The 22,156-nt window shown below is 32.9% G+C and overlaps 1 protein-coding gene across 1 annotated transcript in view; it reads right to left on the bottom strand.

The window, feature by feature from the left end:
- The window catches only part of LOC118202861 (sushi, von Willebrand factor type A, EGF and pentraxin domain-containing protein 1-like), a 139,873-nt gene that overhangs the window by 72,752 nt on the left and 44,965 nt on the right, over positions 1 to 22,156 (bottom strand). The window contains exons 9-14 of the mRNA XM_085807230.1: positions 20,525 to 20,779; positions 20,080 to 20,180; positions 14,450 to 14,600; positions 12,217 to 12,462; positions 7,276 to 7,388; positions 800 to 1,090 (exon numbers count right to left, since the gene is read on the bottom strand). Coding sequence (XP_085663356.1) covers positions 800 to 1,090; positions 7,276 to 7,388; positions 12,217 to 12,462; positions 14,450 to 14,600; positions 20,080 to 20,180; positions 20,525 to 20,779 — 1,157 coding nt within the window. The remainder of the gene's footprint in view (positions 1 to 799; positions 1,091 to 7,275; positions 7,389 to 12,216; positions 12,463 to 14,449; positions 14,601 to 20,079; positions 20,181 to 20,524; positions 20,780 to 22,156) is intronic.

Below are 22,156 nucleotides of genomic sequence, written 5' to 3'. Positions count from 1 at the left end.
CAGATGCTTATACTAAATTGAATAAAAACACCAGTTTGAGAACTGCAAAAAGCTACACAGTACATAAGAAACAGTCATTAACTAATACGCAGTCACTAACATAAGTAAAGCAAAAACAATTTGACGACCTTACTTCAAAGAGTACACTCCAAATTTTGTAAAACACTAAGCAAGGGGTTTTTGATAAAATAGTAACATTATTTGCAATAATGAAAATATTATAAAGTGCAGCAAGAACTAAGCAATGTACAAAAAATGCGAATCAGTTCTGTTCATCTAGAAGTACACAATGCTAAAAACATTTGCTACAAAATCAATATAAAGAGATGGTTAAAAATACGTAAACTTAACTTCTACTTTATGCAATGCAGTGCTGTTTGGTGACTTAAATTCAAAAAGTGCTGAAATTTATTATTTAAATTTATTATTTGAGAATTCGTCTTTAGCGGTCAGAAACTTCATAAGTAATAATATTTTTTTAGATTTATATAGAGATTCAGCAGCTAATTTTAACTGGTGTGGTTCTCTTTGAATGAATGGAATCAGTTCTAAATTTTCAAACTAATCTGGAGTTCAAGGTTAGTATATAATTTTTGTTAGAGAGACAAATTATTGATTTTTAAGATCAAAACAATGAATTTTTAATCTCATACATTATAAACTATTTTTAAAATAAATTAAAGCAACTTAATAATAAATGATTTTATGAAATGCATATATACACACTACTACTATCTTTAAGAAACACAGTTCAGTTCGATAGCACTTTCATAAAGTCTTTAAGTGAAATCATACTTACATTCGGTTTCTCCTCCGTGGTATCAGACTCATTCGTATGCAACTCTAAACTAAATGAAATTTTGAGTACTGGATGCACATCTGGCTTCAGGAATCGACGATATCTAGACTCACTAGGCGAATGTTTCAGGATCTCCAATTCATAGGGTTTAGCAGCGTGAACATCACTTATTCTGAGACTCCTCCTAACTCTTGATAGTGCTTCGCTGCAAGTTATGTTTACATTTTCAGGACTGCAGCCCTTGTCCTTAGGGCATATCATTTTAAAAATCTTTTCATTCTGAGACTGAACCTACGAAAAGATACGGTTTTGTAGTTGTTTATTTTACCTTAAACATGGTTTTATTCCAGATAAGCAAATGTTAAATATAAATATTTAAAAATATATCTGAAAACATTTTTAAAGAATGAAAACATTTCTAAATGACATTATTTGAAGTTTTATGCAGCATGTTTGAATTCCGTAACATTAAACTGCTATTCAAAAATTAAGGATTATATTTGAAACTCTTCAGATCATATAACCGTAACCAGACAGCTCTCGATATGTGAATATTTTACTCCCAAAAAAAGAGAAAATTAAAAAAATACAGAAAATACAGAATTATCTTCAAGATGGTGTAATGCGCAAATCTTCAAGTTTATCCGCAAAACTCGTCCAGTGCTGTTCCAAACATTTCAGGTGGTTAGAGATTTAATACATTACCTCAAGCTCCCGAACTTAGGCACATGTTGAACAGTGAACAAATGTGAACAATATGGAATCTTGCTCAAATAACATTTGAATAAGGGTAGTTTATTAATTTTTGCGTAGAAAAGATATCCCACATTCAAGTATTTATATGATAAACTAATTTTACATAGGATTGTACTATAAAACATAAAAAGGAACTAGAACTTTACTATCCCACTTAAAAGATGTTCTAGAACTTTACTATCCCACTGAAAAGTTCGAGTAATATATAATGACAATTCTTCCATCAAGTTATAAGAAAAGTGCTCAGGAATCCAATAAAATGTCACTCTACACTATGATACCACCATCATCATAATGATACTAAAATGTCAAAGCCTACCTTTTAGCAGGTTTCTTCCCATGATGGCAATGAGTGAATCACTGAATAGTTTTCATCCGGAGTAAACAGTAAACTACTCAGATCCCAGTGTTCCTGCTTGCAAGCATAGCATTCTCTGAGCCAGAGTAAGTTTCCTCTTTCCTATAGACAGCAATCAAAGGAAATCACACTGCAGATTTCCAAGTTTACAGTTCACATTCATGAAGTTATAAATAGACAGTATCCCTAAAAAAGCATTTCCTTTCGACATAATGCCATACAGCAATATCTCATGGCATAATGAACCTGTGCCGTTTAGGGGCTATGAAGAAGTTGAAGCATTACAACCCTTGGCATTCACTGCTAAAGCATCACTCAAAATGCTATTAGTGAAAACTTTCCTAACGTTTAAAAATGATATTTTGTAGGAATAAACTGTGTCTAGGACACGTTCGAGGTAACGTGTAATTATATACAAAATAAACTCATCATCACGAGCTTGACAATATTATTGAACAACATAACCTTCTAATAATCTAATAATAAGTACTATCAAATCCTAATACAGTACAGTTGTATATTATTCGTTTGAGCTATGACTAAAAACGTCATGGTGATCAGAATTGACGCTACACAGTTTACAGCATATAATTAGTTCGCCAAGGAAAAAACTACATTTTGCTTTTAAGGAGACTGCATGCTTTAGTTCAAATGAAACTGAAAGTCGTATAATCAATATTTTTGAACTGAAAACAGCGATTAAAATCAGTGATGCATATATGGTGTGAATGACCTTAAAATCGAAGATGATTTTTAATAAACCTCAGATTTCTTGATTTTAATTCATATTTTTTCCCATATAAAATGCAGAATGTTTATTTGTGAATGAATTAATTAATTTTAAAAGACATGATTAAACAGTTATGATAAAAAGAATAAAAAATAATAAAATTTCAGGAAAAAGAAATCATAGCAATGAAATTATATTTTCTGATAAGATTTGTTTTCAGAAACAACATTTACAACCTTTTAGAATTTCAGATATAACCTAAGCTCTTACAACTGACTTCCGGGTATAACTAATGTCTTGAAGGAGAATCTTAATCTATGCAATGAAGACTGACACATTCTATGATATAAAATATTTATTTGTGTGCTAACATCACATCTAATTTTTCTAACGAGAATTTCAATAAAATTAATAATTGCATTTATAGAAAGTAAAGTTTAAATGCATTTCACTTGTTTTAGGCTAACACAACTGCAATCAATTCCTGGGTGATAGATGTTACTTGGGTAACATTCACGTAACTCAAAATCACTGTTAATCCAAGGGCAGTTAAAATAAATCTTATAACCAGCAGGAAAATATTATGAACATTTTATTCATGTTTTCAAATATTTTACTTTGAGGAATGAGTTAACTTTGTTAAGTGAATTAAAAAAATATTCAAAACGAAAAGAATATAGTGTAAATAACAGAAGTCACGGGTGCCTCTGCGTTTGTTTTTGTTTATATTACACTTGTATTTCAGCAGAAGTCAATTTGAAACAAAAAAATGAATGGCTATACAATTTGTTTATTTTTCCGACTGACTAATTAACTTTTAACAGATGATTCAGTGATATTTATATATTCCTATTTATGTCCAGTTAAATTATGCACTATAGTGGATAAAAACTACTATGAAATACAGATAGTGTTTACACATTTTTAGAAAGAATTCAGAATCGTTTAATGTTTAAAATGCACAGTTTTTTTAAATACGCAATGTTTTATTTTAAATATTTGATCTAACAGGCTATTTTCTAGAGTCTAGACTATAAGTCTACATCGTAATTTCCATGATGGAAGGGCTTTTCGTAAAATTTTCAGAGGTATGGATATGCATGCCTCTTTTACTACTTTCTAGGTTCGGTGGAGGGTTTGAGATTAAAAGTGCTCTTTCAAGAGACCAAAGCACAACAGTCCATAAGTGAAATATTAGGGGACTTCGCAAGAATGCGTTGGAAATGTATGCGACACCTGTATTAGTCTCCATTTTTTTCAAGAAATCTAGTCATATGTTTCAAAGTATGATTTTTGCTTTGTTTTAATGAAATTTCACTCTTTTATATTCATTAGAATAAAGAAATGGAATTTCTTCTGCAAATATTGGATGTAAAAATTTCTACTGATAGTACGCTGACTTGGTTTTAACAATTTTCCTCACTCTTCGTATTTTTAATTCTTTGCATCGACGGAATCCAGCTTGCACATTTTTTTCTCTTCCTTTTCTGTAACAAAAAGACCTTTCTTCTTTCAGTCATTTAAGTAAACCCTTGTTTCATCAAGGGTCATAACGTATTTCCACTTATCTCCTCCTAAATATAGTTTCCATGCACAGTTTTACAAATTGTTCTGGGTTGAGTCACGCATCTCCACATAAGCTGAAAAACATTATGTTTTTTTAGCTTTTATAAGTTGTAAATCTTGGTTTATTACATTATTTATTGTTGATACAGAAGTATTTAAAGACTTTGCGATTGATTTTTGCGTCGGTAAATTTTCTGTTGTTACCAATGATTTAATCTTAGAAAGATGAGAAACAGTATGTAGCTTTTTTGGATATTCCTTTGGAGTCTTCTTCCATGTAGAGGTACTGACTGACTCTTTTCCTCTTTCCGATTAGGAATTTTTATACCATGCATTTTACAACGTCCTGAATTATGGGATAGGAATATGTTTCTTCGTAAAATGCAAATATCCTTCAATCCACAGCATTTTGAAAGATGAATAAATTTAAAGTAGAAAACGACATTTCTTATTTCAAATAATAAGCTCTGCCAGAAATGTTTTCTCCAAATTATCTTTTTATACCTATTAGAAATCGTTCTAAAAATGTGTAAACAACTTCTGTGTTTCAATATCATCTACAACGACTGCTGTTATTCTTGGCACTTTTCTGAGACTTATTACGAATCTTCCAAGTATTATAGCACCCTTTGATAATAAATATATGGCTTCATTAGGTAAGCGCAATGGGCAAGTGAACATGTGAACCCTAAGAGCTATGGTTATTATAACATTAGGAAGGTTGATATTTGCGACTTCTGTGCGACAAAACTCCAATATAAAATACTTTATACCTAAGTACTATGAACTTGGCTTCCCTTAAGCGTCAAATTCAGAGAAGCACAACTCGAATGGAGTCTTCAGCATTTGTAGAGGAAAGCCAACTAAGCAGACTAACGTGTTACTAGCAGATGAGTTAAGTTTTTTGGTTGAATAAATTTGTAGACCTTAATCTGGAAAAAAAACACAGACAACACGGAATAATTCCTGTCATATTATAGAACATCACGCCTTCAGTAGCAGTAGTGTTATGGAGTAGACTGGATTTTCTTTGAAATATTGCACCGATCAGTACATCTATATAACAGATATTGTGACAACACGAAGCAATCGAGATAAAATACTTGACCTTTCTGTATTACTGTGCTCTTCAGCCAGCTGGTCGTCCATTTATTCCTGTGGACTGCAGTGCACATCCACGTAAGCAAATTTTCATAATAACTCGAGAGTGATGATACAGTTAAAAGTCGTTAATTCGGACACCCATAATCCAGAATGATCTATAATCCGGACCTCAAAGCTACAAACTTTCTGCGCATGCGTCGCGTTCACGCATGCGCACAGGCGTTTACGAGAGCGCGTAAGACTCTTACGGCTGCGAATATGTTTGTGCGCATACGCGTTTAATGTGTAACGAAGTAATACGCTAAGCTAAAGTTATCTAATTCAGTTAATGTTGCAGATTGCGTTGTTCCTTAATCTTCGAATTGGATCCGGCCTATTATTTTTTGCAGACTGTTAGAGCAATTTTATAAAAGTAAGCTTGAAATTTCGATTATGTCAAATTGAATTTCCGATATATATTTACTACAAAGCGAAAGTATGTTTTGAAATCCGAAATCTGTTTATCAATTTCACGCTGCTCTGCGGCAGAGGGGGGGGGTAGAAACGTCATTATTAAATTATGATAGATTAGAAAGATTATGTCATATAGAATTTCCGATATATATTTACTAATATGTAATTTGTATCTACAAAGCGAAAGTATGTTTTGAAATCCGAAATCTGTTTATCAATTTCACGCCGAGGATTGGAAGTTGATCTGTCAGCACTATCCTTACTTCAGGGTAGATGTTTTTATTTTATTTGGTTTATAATTCCGTACTAAGTGTAGTATTTCATCTCCGTCTTTGATATGATTTAAATCAAGTTCTTCGTCATTATAATTCGCTTCTGATAGTGAAGAAAGTGACCCAGAGGTTATTGAAAACGAAAACATTTGGATTGACAAATTAGTCGGTATTCTCAACACAGCAATTATAGGACTTGAACAGCGGAACTTTGTAACTAAACAAGAAATTATGTCTGTTTAATAGAATTAAAGAGAAAGTATTATCACATGAAACGAAGCAACTTACATTGAAGGAATGTTTAATAAAGTAAACAAATAAATATTAAGCTTTTTCTTTTTGTAAATTTTGATACCCTTTAGTTCGTAATTGTTCTTTATTTCATAAATTACGGTTTCATATTTTTAATTTTGTAATTTTTGCATGCCATCTTACCAGATTTAAACTGATGATCTATAATCCGGAAAAATCGATAATCAGGAATCGCCGAAGTCCCGACGAGTCCGGATTAACGACTTTTGACTGTACTGCTCGCATGGAGTAGCCACTATATTAACCTGACCTCAAACACATCGAAGGTTTTTGGGATGCTATTGGACTTGCTCTTTCTGTCCCTATATCCCTCCAGTTACTCTAAAATAGATGGAAACTGCCTTAATATAGGAATTCCAATTGCTGCCATCTGATGCAGCTGAACGCTTAATTGAAGGTATGGAACGTTGCGACTTAGTTTGTATTAAGGTCAGACGTGGTAATATTTCTTATTAAGGTAAATTAAGGTTATTAAGGTTTATTAAGGTTTGTTTGGCATAGCTTACAAAGTTGCGTTTTCGGAGATTTAAAGTTAGCTCCATACTTTAGACATAGCTTACAAAATTTCTTTTTCGGGAAATCTTCAGTACAAAATCTGATGTAAATGATTACAAATATATATGCTTATATATATTTTACTATAATTTTTTAGTATGAATACATAGCCAAATTGTTTAGCTTCATGAGGGAATTTGAATTTATCAGATCTTTAAGTTACGTTGAATTTACTCTAGGATTTATAACATTTAGCAAGCAATGCTTGCTAAATGTTATAAACGTTACAGCTTTTACAAATGTTACAGCTTTTACGTTTTACTTTATTGAATGACAGTTCTACCAGATTTTAATTTTAAGACTCATTTTTTTGCTATTAAAACTGATGAATATAACTGAAGTCTATAAAGAAAAAAACAAAGTAAAATACCTTGAGAGTTTTGATAAACCTTTCTTTCATTTCCTTTATAACTTCTTCTGTGCAGTATTGCACGGGATACGACATTTCCAATGAAATGTTTAGAGCTTTAGGGCTGCGCATTTCTGTGAGAGAGACAAAAAGGAAAAATTTTCGTTACACTTTGATGGACAAAAGTTTGCTTTTTCTCCACAACATGGTATGAGACAAAAAAGTGTTTTAAGCTGAAATAACTTCAAAGTAGTGATGAAGGGAACTAAGATTTTTCAAAAATTGTAGTACATCAACATGCACATGCGCAATGGTTTTCAGATATTTGTAAAACTATTACAAATAAAGAGACAATATTTGATATCCCTGTTAAAAATGAGCGACGCAAAGTTTGAAATTTTATTGCTTTAATAGATCCATAAAAAGGTGACAGTTAAAATTCATTTATTCAGTAAAATTTTTACTTCATCAAAGCTAGAGTTAGCTTTAAATATTTACCTCTTATTTTGAAAACGTGCATGAATACCGCAGCCAATAATTAAGGCTTTAATTAATGCTTCTGTCGGAACAAAGATTAACTTTTGTGCACATATGAAAAAAAGAACTGTTAAGGAATGAAATTTAATTAGCGACTTGAGTGCAGAAATGACCTTATTACAATTTAGTAATAGCATACTCACACACATATTCTCGATCAAGCAAAATTCGCGCAATTTATGGGGCAATGTAAGAAACTAAAAAATATTTATTTTTAGCTCTTCGCTAAAACTAAGTGACTAAATTAAAGTCGCATGAAATAGGTGGTTTTGGAAAAACTGCTATTGGAAAAATTAAGTTTCAGGCCAGAAAAAGACCTCTTCTAACACGCTGTACTCAGGTGTTGCCACCAGTTACACGCCGAATGAAATTCTAGCAGAGTGAATATAGCAAATTGTGAATGGCTAGAGACCTTAAGTTAAAAGGAGTTTTTATTTCGTATTTCTTTGATAAATAGCTCAAAATAGCTAAAATAAAAATTTTCATGAAAGTTGAAATTTCTATGTGAAATCCCTACAAAACGTTTAGTACTAAAGTCATTATAGACACTTCTAATCAGTAAATTATTTGTTTCATATTTGTTCACATATGTTTGATATATGTTTATATTGATTGGTTCATATATGTTTGGCCCTTGTTGTTCATGGTAACTTGTTTGGTTGTGCTTTTGGGTTAGCAGTTAGATAAAGCGAAACAGAGAGATGTATGTCCACGTAATGTCCATTTATGCGGCTGCGGATGTGTGTTATAAAGCTGAAAAACGGAAGAAAAGGGGACGAAGATCGTTCATTGAGAAAACTGCAAACACTGAAGTGAATTTATCTTCAGTGACTTAGTAAAAAAACAAACTAGTATATTTATTATTATTATTTGCGTGAAGCCGACCAGCTGAGGACATACTGAGTTTCTTCATGTTCAAGAATGATTTTCAAATGATTACATATCCAAAAGTCATAAAGGTGTATAATATATCTACAGAAGATATTGATAACTTAGATTTAACTTTAAGTATTATAAGAAAGCGATCCAGTCAAAAACGTGGTACATAAGAATCTTTCGATACCTAATTGACATGGAATTGCCAATGCATGACTGCTGTGAAGAGGAAAACTGAAGTAACAGATGCACTATGCAAATATAGCAATGCTTTCGTGAGGCGTAAATGACACAAATGAAGTGAACTTATGAATGAAAAGCATAAAAAGAAAACAAATGGGCCCGCTGTTTCCGTCTGCATATAAGCATTCTGTACCGTGCCACGCACATAGGGTAAAAATCCCTCCTCGAGAGTGGATATGGCTTCCGATAACATCACTTCTTCCACGCTTAGGAACGCCTTGACTTTGCTTTGGGTACACCTCCATACTGTTTTTACAATTTGTTAGCAGTTCCGAAATAATTATTACGTGTTTTGTATTTGTATTGCTATGAGATTACACTTCCTACAACACTGTAGTGTGGTGAACTTAATGTAAAAAATGTAGTAGTCTTTTTTCCTCTAGAGAGAAAAAGTATTATTTCTTCTTGTGCTAACTCCGTAAATGTGTATTAATAGAAAAGAGAGAGAGAGAGTTTTTAATAAATATATCCTGCAGAGGTTTTTAATAAATATATTCTTAATTTAAAATCCTTCATATTAGAAGTGTTGTGATTATTAATTCCTTATTTCATGTTCATTATGTAAATTCTCTGCAGATGCAATCTCCGAAAGCATGAGACAAGTCAATTTTCGTAAATAGAAAACCCGACGTCGGAAGTTAAATAGTACTCACTAAATTAACAATATTTATAATCAGTCTGATAAAGTAAAATTTATTTTTGAAGTTTGACTAATATAGATTCGGAGCAGAGAAACAGATACATATTTTAAATTGAATAATATTAATTTATGAATATTGCCCATTTTTAATGTATAACATCTTTTGTACCTTTGCATACAAATAGTGTTTGTCAAATAAAGAAATTTCCTTTCTTACATAAGTGTATTAAATTCAGCGACAATACTGAATGCACTTTTTTCTTTCATTTAAACCAACAGAATATTAGAAATGCTGTAGGATTTTCCACAGTGTAATTTCAAGTTACCGTTGAAAGTGAAGAATCTTAAGAACTGATAAACGAATAATCACTTGAGTTCGAGTGACCAAAAACAACAAGATAAAAGGGTAAAATAACCCTTTATTCCAATCAAGTGTAACAGAACTGGAGTTGTACAATAAAGCCGACACTTGGGCTTAAACTTAAGAGACTAAGAATCAAACTAAACTAATTTTAACTAAAGAGATGTAGCCAAAGCTATCAAAATTAGAACAAAGTTGGCCCTTAAGGCTAACAGACTGCGAAGCTATCAAGGGCGTAAAGTACGGCCGAGCGTAATAATAGCTTACGAGAGAAAAGCCTAAAAAGGCGGACGCGTGCAGCCAGAATATCTGGTATCTCTCTCTCTAAGACAGTAGAACTTTGCGGTTAAATACCGCTCTTTCTTATTAGCATTCAGGCGTGATTCTAAAACTACGTTCTGGCCGGAAGTGGTAAGTTGAAATTAAGAATCAATAGTAAAGGAAGTTTAACTCAAAATTTAACTGTTAATAAAATTAACGTAATCCTTACATAGACATGGATGTGGAAATAACATAACATTTGCAAAAAAAAAAAAAAAAAAAAAACATTTTCTGCAATGTGAAAGGTACAGAATTCAACAAAACTGCAATAATAATAATACACTTACTAGAACAAAATGACTTTATAGCTGGATCGAGATCGTCGTGTTTTGACTTTTGCACTAAATTCATGATTTAAATAATTTAAGATTGCTTCTGAGATTGCTTAAGATTGTTTCTGATATTAACAGCATCTTTGGAAGATTTTATAATTTTATAATTTCATGAAACAGGAAGCCATATGCAGAACGCTAAAGCTAAATGTTTTCGTTTCAAAGAAACCGGACGATATTTTTCACGTTTCCGTGTCATTTGTCGAAAACAAAACCGTAAGAATTCCACCTAAGCGTCATTACGCCAAGAGAAAATGATGCCATCGAAAGGTATGTCCAATCACAAGGTATGGATTCTTTCCTATGCGCCTGGGGCGGTACAGAATGCTTATATGCTTCCCGTCTTGGATGTCTTCAGTTGCCGAGACAATACTAGTCATGGTTCTGAATGAGGAAATCGAAAAAAAAAAAATGAAAATTCTCTATGCACTGGTATATCATTTGTTCATCGCGCAAAATGCAAAGCTCCTTTTTCCTTAAATAAGGGCAGATACTGATTTTTGTTATTTAATACAAGATGACTATTGATACAGATATACGACTGCTGTAGCAAGCCTCGGAAATAAAACTAATTGTTATAACTGCTAATAAAAGATCTATAAATTTGTAGCAATTATGAGCCAAACACACTCTTGTTCAGAAGTTTCGAAAATGAAGCACTTTTTTAATTGTTTGCAACTTTTGCATGTCCACATGAGAAGTAAAATATACTTTATTTTCATATACTTCGACACCGTGTCGAGGTAAACTTAAACATTTCAAGATTTAAATTACACTTTTTAGAAAATAGAGGTTTTCAAGTAATTGTTCAAAACTGTACCATTGCTATTATTTAGTTACTTTGATCCCCTGCACAGGGCTGACCTATTGTATTACGATTATTTTTGTGATTTTATTGAATGATAGCATAGAAATATTAAATTGTTTCAAAGTCAGCTTTTCGTTAGAATATAGTTAAGAGCAGAAATAAAGTTGAATTTGATAGTTTTTTAACACTGTTTTACAGTGTTAAGAAATATGTAATAAATATGGGTAAGAGTAAAATATTTATTGTAATATGTAACAGCGATGAAAACGAGGAGAAACATATAACGTGAAAAATTTAATGGAAGCGTTTATGAAACAGCTGCAATTATCGCATATAGTTAAATTGAATGACAGAATTTGAATTACTAAAGATTAAATCAGAAACTGTAGTTTGATTTTGTGAAAAGAATGAAAACAGAGAGACTCTTCGCGAAATGAGAAGAGAAAGCAAGTAAATAGGACACATAAATTCATATTTTGAAGTATTCCCGTTTTCAGTCTTTTATATGTTATTCATATTCTTTTCCATTCAAATTTTGTCACGTTTCATTTTCGTCCTAAGTACATTTCCTGTCGGTATCTTTATCTTTTGGAAGGATAACACGTAAGATTGCTCTTAAATTTAATTTTAATCTTCATAACTTCTTATATTTAGGAAATTAATATGCATCTTAAATGCACCCTATTTTAAATGAACACTTCCAAATTTCGGCTTTTGAGTAAATTAGATGCTGAATTATATGGTTGTTGAAAAAGTAACGCGGGCAAGAGAAATTCAAAATTAATTAAGACACAAGCTTATTATAGAAGTACGACAGAAATTCAGTAAAAAAAATTTCACTTACTTGAACAGTCGGGCCATGGCACCTTAAAAGTGTCTGGAGATTGCCCAGCGGAGGGAAATGGGATCCACTTGCTTACACTCTTTCCGTTTCTCACTCTTTGATCACACATATATAATTTATGAACATTTTTATTGCCGACGAATTCATATCCTTCGTGGCAAAACACACTGCATAGTCGTCCATCTGCCCATGTATCGCAAGTCAGCACTCCATTTGCAGGTGGATTATAATATGGACAAGAATAAGCTGCAACACCAAATACTTATACACTTACACACATGTTTTTAAAGTAATTCTACACATTGCTAAGTAAAAATATACAGTTTGCTAAACCTAGAATATATTATATATTAAATAAAAGTATACTGTCGGTCACCAAAAGAATCTGTGAATAATATTAAAAGAGAAAAACCCAAAATTAAATTAAGCAGCTATGCATCATAAGACAATGTCATAATTATAAACAGTATTTATTAAAAAAAATACATGGAAAAATGTCGATGTCTTAAAAGCTTTAGGCTCACATTAATTTATACAAATAATGAAGTTATGTAGAACTAGTTGGTCGAATATGTATCACATTAGTTGTATAAAAATAAAAAGATTATTTTTGCACATGAGAAGTAGTTTTGAAGTTCTGAATGCAGAAGATGTGTATGCGAATCAAATATAAATCAGAAGGTAAAGTCTACTGAATTATTGTTACTCTATGACGATAGAAACTAGCATTTACTGCGTTACTAGTTAGTGATACAAACTGTAAAGTAAAATCGCGATCTGGAAGCCATGCGGAAGAATGTGATAACCAATGAACGGAGCGCAAGATTAGCATGTCAAAAAAGGTTTCAAGTCAAATCATGAAGGATGCTTCGTGAAAAATAAATCTAAACACTGAATTTTGGTTCGTATACTTATATTTTGGAAATTTTATACTCATTAAATAAAAATAATAATAAAGTTTCAAAAGTAGAGCTGAAAATTGAGCGAAAATTGAACTGAAAGATTTAACGTACTACCTGATCTGGAAACTGTAAGCTTTATTTAGTAAAATAACTGAATAAGCAAGAAAACGCATCAAGAAACACGTGACACAAATCATTACATTTAAAAAATATTAAAAGCTAAGATAAACACAAGAATACTGAAGATACGCAGGAAGTTATAAGTTACGAAAATTAAAAACTAAATGAAATTAAAAAATTATGTATAAACTTACATAATGGAATTATTAAAGGTGAGTGCTCAGATTATGAGACTGATATGAACAAGTACCAAATGAAGGTAGAAGAATGAAGTTAAGAATGTGATGAAAATCTTAAATATGGTTATTAAAGCAAGCATAGCAGCCAAAGAATAAGAGTTATCATTTATGTACTATAGAGGATCAGGAAAGGAATTCAGAATCCTGTGTATGTAGAAAATTATAAGTTATGAAACAAACAGAAACACCTTAAATAAGACAAAGAATTAGGAAACGAATTGTTAAAAATATAATTAAAACGTGCTAACAAAATTAATTAAAATAAATGAACTATTCAAGAAATTACATTGCAGTACAACCATATAAATGCAGCGTATAAAGGATCTATATCTCCAACACCATGCCCTCAGCATTCATTAATTTGCTGACTGAGTGTGCTGTAAGATTGCCCCTGTCCGTTTTTTCCTGCCACTACGACCGCTGCGCTTACGAATTTGAGATCCTGGTACTATCCTACAGTAATTCTACGAAAGTTTGAAGTGGTATTCTTTAGATATATATCCTGAACATACGTATTTCAATGCTCAGAGTATTGAGGTCACATCTAGGTGAGAAAAATGTTTTCTGATTAAAATTCCATTCAGAACATCAAAATTCTATTCGGAAACTTACAACGCAATTTCTGTTTTCACGAAATTGCATAAAAATCTCCCCATGCAGATTTTTTTTTTTTTTTTGTTTACAATGATTTTGTCTTAATTTACGGTAGCCACTTTATCTTCCAGGCTATGAAATATAAATTTACAAAATTTTCCACTCTTCTTACATTCTTGGTACATAATGCTAGTTACATACATAATGCTAGTTTATTATCAATAAATTCAACCTGTTTTCTAAAACGATCGGTATACATAACCTAAAAAGGATAATGCACAAAAAAAAAAAAAAAAAAAAAAAAAAAAAAAAAAAAAAAAGCTGAAAAAGATACTTCGCGAATGACACTCGCAGACTTTTAAATAGACATATACGTACGTTTAACTTTAACTACAAATTTGCAAACGGCTGTGTTCCCCGACGGATCCGTGGCATTGTAATAAACAATGTTACTAGTAGTTTTGTCTGTCCAACTGAACTCACTTCCACTTTTCTTGTTGTTAAACAAGGAATATTTTCCTGAATTATCCTAATAAAAAAGAAAAACAAATATTAGTTTACTAATATTGTATTACTATATATAGATACATTATTTCTGGATGAAGCACGTTAGAGCAATATTTATTTAAATAAAACAATTTCATTACGACGCCATATTTGCATCAAATTTCTTTTCATATCGATCAGCATTGCAAGAACACAGAATTTCTTGAAATCATTTAAATATTTTTGGCTTAAAATGCTTAGCAAATATTTAATTTCCTCTTAAGCCCACCAGCGGCCGAGCGGTAAAGTCGCTGAACACTGGTAGTTCGGTCCGAGGTTCGAATCCCCCGAACGGGTTCGTGGTTTTTCCCATGTGTAACGTGTATACGAGCCAGTTTCCCTTAGAAAGTCCTCCACGAAGGCATCTCTTCCCTTAGGCAGATAGCCCTCGAGGCTTTGCCATAACCACACACACACACTCTACAGTAACTTTAGTCATCAATTTCAATTTATGCGTTAAGTACACGCAAGTCTAGAATGATAACTGTTTTAAATTTAATCTAACTCTTTTGGTTTTACTTTTCGTGTATCATAATTTGACAGTTTGAACTATAATACGGGTTTTCAAATTGTGATTTACATTAGGTTTCATTTTATTTCAATTTTTATATTTAAATTACGTTAAAAAGATGTAGGGGAAGCATATATATTAAAAAGACTCCTTTTTGTTAAATTTTCAATTACAGTGTTTCTTTAAAATCCCATTCAATGCAAATATGATAAAAAGCGTAAATAAAAGTAAAAAACTAATGTTACCAATTTGAAGATATCTCATGACATGTTGCTAACATTCAAAAAATTATTTCGCTTATTAAAAATGCATGTATATTTCAATATAAATAAAATCCCACAAAAGGTAATTTTGCATAGATTAGAGAAGAATGTAAAATATGAGAAAGCTGCTTGGATTCTAGAATTTAAACTTCAACTTATCATTTCATACATTCTCATTTGTATTTATTTACTTGTAACGCACTGAATTTGAGAGTTGACTTTTAAAGGCAATGTTCTACATATACTTAAATTGCTACGCTAATCAGTAGGCCAGCAATTTAGGTATATGTAGAATATTGGCTTCCTTTTTAGCATTCATGCATAACTCTAAATACAAGCATCTAAAAATGTCCACTTAAAAACTGTTAATGGGAAATTTAACTAAAGCTTACTTCATTTAATTGATGTAAAACACGAGAGCTATTTGTAGAAGCCCTACCTACGTTTTGACCAAAAGCAGCCCGCAGGCATATAAGCATTCTGTACCGCGCCACGGGCATAGGGAAGAATCCCTACCTTGTGATCGGACATACCTTTCGATGACATCATTTTCTCGTCATCGTAATGACGCTTAGACGGAATTTGTACGGTTTTGTTATCGACGAATGACACGGAAGCGTGAAAATTATCGTTCCTTTTTCTTTAAAACGAAAACATTTAGCTTTAGCGTTCTACATATGGCTTCCTGTTTCATGGAATTATAAAATTATGAAATCTTTCAAAGATGCTGTTAATATCAGAAGCAATCTTAAGCGCTTAAATTATACAAATAGCTGAGTTCATGAATTTAGTGCAAAAATCAAAACACGACGACCTCGATCCAACTATAAAGGCATTGTGTTCTAGTGAGTATATTATTATTATTATTGCAGTTTTGTTGCATTCTGTTCCTTTCATATTGCAGAAAATATTTCCTTTGCAAATGTTATGATATTTCCCTATCCATGTCTATGTAAGGATTATGTTAATTTTATTAACAGTTAAATTTTTAATTAAACTTCCTTTTCTATTGATTCTTAATTTCAACTTACCACTTCCGGCCAGAACGCAGTTTTAGAATCCCGTCTGAATGCTAATGAGGAAGAGCGGTAGTTAACCGCAAAGTTCTACTGTCTTAGAGAGAGAGAGATACCAGATATTCTGGCTGTACGCGTCCGCCTTTTTAGGATATTCTCTCGTAAGCTATTATTACGCTGGGCCGTACTTTAGGCCCTTGATAACATTCGCAGCCTATTTGCCTTAAGCGGCCAACTCTGTTAGAATTTTGATAGCTTCGGCTACATCTCTTTAGTTAAAATTAGTTTAGTTTGATTCTTAGTCTCTTAAGTTCAAGCCCAAGTGTCGGCTTTATTGTACAACTCCAGTTCTGTTACACTTGATTGGAATAAAGGGTTATTTTACCCTTTTATCTTGTTGTTTTTTGTCACTCGAACTCAAGTGATTATTCGTTTATCAGTTCTTAAGATTCTTCACTTTCAATGGTAACTTGAAATTACACTGTGGAAAATCCTACAGCATTTCTAATATTCTGTTGGCTTAAATGAAAGAAAAAAGTGCATTCAGTATTGTCGCTGAATTTAATACATAATTATTTCTTACATAATTATGTAAGAAAGGAAATTTCTTTATTTGACAAACACTATTTTTATGCAAAGGTACAAAAGATGTTATACATTAAAAATGGGCAATATTCATAAATTAATATTATTCAATTTAAAATATGTATCTGTTTCTCTGCTCCAAATCTATATTAGTCAAACTTCAAAAATAAATTTTACTTTATCAGACTGATTATAAATATTGTTAATTTAGTGAGTACTATTTAACTTCCGACGTCGGGTTTTCTATTTCCGAAAATTGACTTGTCTCATGCTTTCGGAGATTGCATCTGCAGAGAATGTACATAATGAACATGAAATAAGGAATTAATAATCACAACACTTCTAATATGAAGGGTTTTAAATTTAGAATATATTTATTAAAAACCTCTGAGAATATATTTATTAAAAACTCTCTCCTCTCTATTAGTACACATTTACGGAGTTGGAACAAGAAGAAATAATACTTTTTCTCTCTAGAGGAAAAAAAGACCACTACTTTTTTTATATTAAGTTCACCACCTTACAGTTTTGTAAGAAGTGTTATCTCATAGCAATACAAATACAAAGTACATAATAATGTTTTCGGAACTGCTAACAAATTGTAAAAACAGTATGGAGGTATACCCTCGAGCCAAAGCAAAGTCAAAATGTTCCTAAGCGTAGAAGAAGTGATGTCATCGGAAGTCATATCCACTCACGAGGAGGGATTTTTTACCCTATGTGCGTGGCACGGTACAGAATGCTTATATGCAGCTCGCAGGTGGGATTCGAGAGTGTTGCGCCTTTCTGCCCTTACCGCCAACTTACCTAGAGGAATTTTGGAACTATTGATTTTAAATGTTATACCATTCAAGGAAATAAAACACGAAACTTAATCACTTATCACATTTTTGCCTTAAGTATATATTTCATGTCAAAATTATCCAAAAACGTTTGCAATGAAATAAATGAATTTTTCTTAAAACTTTCTATTTTTATGAAAATCTTTATATCTTCAGGTATCGTCAAATTTCAGATTTTTTTCTGGAAGTTCTTATTTACTTATTTATTACTCCCTTTATTATTTTACCGGAAACAAATTTCACATCTGAGTATGCTTTAAATTCTCATCAATAGAGGGATCACTTAACATTTTGGAAATACGTTTAGACATTTTTCTTCGTTCTAACATCTCTAAAACCACGCCAATAAACCAGTAAAGCCTAGTTTGTTGTATATTACTCATGTTATTGCATAAATATTATAACTGATTATCTAAAATATAATATAAGAAATGGAATTTTTAAATCTATATTTGCTGTTACGTGTTTTGTTATGCTGTAAGCATTTACGGAAATACGCAATAATATAAATAGCCATAATTGAGGTCTATGAATATACACATCTGATAACATTATTAAAAATAAAATTATCAAATTTTCCCACGTTGTATGGAAAGCTAAATTTAATTTAAAATAGAATATGCAGTAGTTAAATACACTCTGCCAAAAAAATTAGAAATAAACGCTAAAAGAAAGGGTAAGAATATAAAAAGGGGAGTTAAAACATGCAATTTACATATGAGGTAGAGATTGCATCGCCGAAAAAAATAGACAGTAATCAAAATTAGTAAAATTTTCCATGTTGTACGGGAAGCTAAATTTAATTTAAAAGAGAATATGCAGTAACTAAATACACTCTGTTAAAAAAAAAAAAAAAAAAAAAAAAAAAAAAGAAATAAAAAAATAAAAGAAAAAGGTAAGAATGCAGAAAGGGGAGTTAAAACATGCAATTTTACATATGAGGTAGAGGTTGCATCGCCGAATGCAAATAGACAACCAAAATTAGAATATCCCGCAATCCCGCAGTGATACCAGGATGCCTAAAAAGGGGCATGCCGGACGCATGCTTCAATTCGCAAACAGCGACAGTTGCATGTAATTCGAGATACCCAAAGTGGAAAGCAATAGCCGAAGACACCATTTGCACGATGAAATGCTTTGGAGGGCTAACGGGATGTTGCAAGCTGGTGCAAGAAAATCCGCTGTTGTGATAGAGCTGAATGTGCATCGTAGTGTCATCAATAGGCTTGGAAATCGTTACCTAAGGTATCGAAACCCCTGCAGAAGGCACGGGTCTGGATGCCGGAGGATTACCACATCGCTTCCGTTTGCTGTGTGCAAGACGCCGTAGATCACTAATAGCACGACAGCTGGAGTACATCTCTGTGTTGCTGCAGGACGGCCATAAGCCGCCAAACTGCAGTGGGGCTAAGTACATTTTATGGATGAGTTTCGATTTATAATCCGGAATGATTCCTGAAGGGCAATGATATGGCGAGAGCCAGGAACACGCTATCGAGGGCCAAACATTGTCGAAAAAGACCATTATAGAAGATGAAGCTCATTTGTACGGGCTGGGATAGCAACAAACAGCTAAACCGACCTATAAGTGATTCCTGGTGGTTCCCTCAGAGCTGTCGATATCGCGACGAAATGCTACTGCTCTTGTGCGTTCTTAATCGCTGCAATGGGTACCGACGCATTGTTTATCGGCGATAACGCTCGCCCGCATAGAGCTCGAGTGGTGCAGAGTTATCTGGAGAGTGAAGCCGGACACTGCGTACGTGGCATCTGCCGTGGTGTGCTACATCACCGAACCTGAATCCCGCATAACAGGTGCGGAATATGTTGGGACGACGGATAGCAGGTCGTATTGTGCCGCCAGGTACCCTCCGCGAGCTCCGACATGCATTACTACAGGAATGGGGGTTACTTTCACAAAAATCGATCAACGACACTATTACCAGCTTGCCTCGCCGTTGTCAAGCACGCATTTTCAGCTAGAAGGTATCATACCCGTTATTAGCGTGATGTTTCCATTGTACATTCCTCCGACCCATTTCGCGATGTATGTGCTTTTGTATTTCTTTGCTTTATTGTTTGTTGTGTGGTCTAGTAATGCTACACCAACCTCTTGGATCAATTTCACGATTATGGAATTAAACAAAAACTATTTAATGGATTTGCGTGAAATTGATCCATGTTTTGCCTTTGTGTGCCTTTTTTTAGCAGGAGTGTATGGTGCTATAAAGCTTCATTACAGTACCTCGAATTCAGGTTCTTTCCACATAACTGGTATAAGCTCATTTTTGTCATGATAAACTTCTATATCTGATGGACAATACATAACTTTAGGAGGCTCCTTGTCTGGAAAAATAAATGCACATTTTCTACATTTAAAAAGCATTGTTTAGCATAAAAAAATCTGTTAGGTTTAGAGACTTTTTAAACATAAATTAGCATTTTTTACATTTTCAAATTTTAAATTGAAATAAAAAGACAAAAGAAACCATGTGCTCTTAAAATATGATTCAATATAATTGTGCTTAGTAATTAATAGACAATGCACTCAAATATGTCACTAACACTATGTAACAGTTATGCATAATTTTATTAAGAATTCAGTAAGCCCGTTTATTTTTTCAGAACATTCTCAAATATGCGTATACAAGACAGACTATGGCAATTCATTTAAATGTATTAATACGTACCATAAACAGTGACACTAAAGGAGCAAGTACTTTTAAGGCCAGAAACGTCAGTAGCTTCATAAACCACTTTTGTTGTGTTAATAGGAAACACGTGTGGGGGCTTCGTAATGCCAGAAGGATGCTTTATTTTTATATTCAACACAAGAATGTTATCCGTAGCATTTGGAAGCATCCAATCAACCATAGCTGTTGGCCTGCCAGGATCCGTATTCACCGAAACTGATTCTGGACATTTGATATTTGGGTAAGAAATATCTGAAAAAGAATAAAAAAAATGTATTCCAACTCTGAAATTTTCTTAACCTTGGAAATTGGCAGCTCTCTTAAGGTTAAGGAAGAAATAAATTTTAGCTCTAAAGAGTAATAAAAACATCAAATATGCATAGCTGGCCCATTAAGATTTTTATGTCGTAAAAGATGCGTACAACAAAACTGAAATTTTCATAATAGGTAGAACATGCGGGGTTATGTAAATACTTGTCATTTCATAGGATGCATATCCGAAACAAGAATAATTATGCATCAGAGCAATACAAAAAAAAAAAAAAAGCAGACTTAAATATCAATTTTTCATTTGGAAATCATGTTGATTCCTTGCTTCTATGTTAGATGTGATGTCATGCATCGTAGGAGAAGAAATTCATACCAACTCATCTCACAATCCGTTCGTGGAACGTCGTAGCGTACTGGAACTGCAGATTATCGTATAGCCCAGCGAATGCTCGCACTGAGAAATCGGAACTGTGCCTCCCTACAGCAACGCCTGAAACGGCAACACATCTTGTCCGCATAGTTGTTTGGTATCGTATAGCCATATATCACAACCTGAGTAAAGAAACTAAGTGTGTCGCGCCTTACATGCACCAAGTAGCTGCATGTAAGGCGCGAAGAAGTCTACATCATTATAGACTGTCAGCAAAGCGACCATTTCTTCGACTTCTATGACGCTAAAGCACAGGAATCAATGCCTAGAATGGCGAATTCAACGATGTGTATGAAAACATCAATGGCGTGACGTCGTCTGTTATGACAAATCTCTCTTTCGTTTACAGCATTATGATGAATGTATCCGCCTGTAGAACTACCAAAGCGAATGAATGTTGGAAACTTGCTTTTCAAATCATCATATCGGCCTACTAGCCGGATGTTTGGTTATAGACACCAATAGGTAATACATCTCGTTTGCCTTTACCCGCATATTCGAAATTCGATCATCCAACGTCATATTGTTAAGTTTACAGTACCCGTAGCTGTGCTATATATTCAAAGTCTCCGTTATCCCATTTTTTAACAAGACAATGCCAGGTTTCCTACATTCGCAATGTTTTCGACTCCTGGCTTAGCAGGCGCATTCTCCAGACTTCCAGATATGAAAAAGTCTGATAAATTATTTCAGAGAAACTGGCCCGGTAAAACTCGGCAGACAGTATGAGAAATAATATCTAGCATAGAACTGAAGCCGCATAGATTGCAGCTACAGTTCAAACTCTGTTTGATTTCATGCCCAGCCGTAATACAGCTGCTTTAGATTTAGAGACAGATGCTCGGGACACTGTGTTCTGTATAATTCTGTGCCTTAAAATGACTAAAATTTCAGTCATTTCATCCTTCTGCTACGAAGTTGTAAAATAA

This window comes from Stegodyphus dumicola, chromosome X1 (genome assembly GCF_044657685.1).
Source record: "Stegodyphus dumicola isolate Sdum_Otavi_A_Nest chromosome X1, ASM4465768v1".
Lineage (NCBI taxonomy): Eukaryota > Metazoa > Arthropoda > Arachnida > Araneae > Eresidae > Stegodyphus > Stegodyphus dumicola.
The sequence above is the reverse complement of the archived record's forward strand: the minus strand, read 5'-3'. Positions and strand labels throughout refer to the sequence as shown.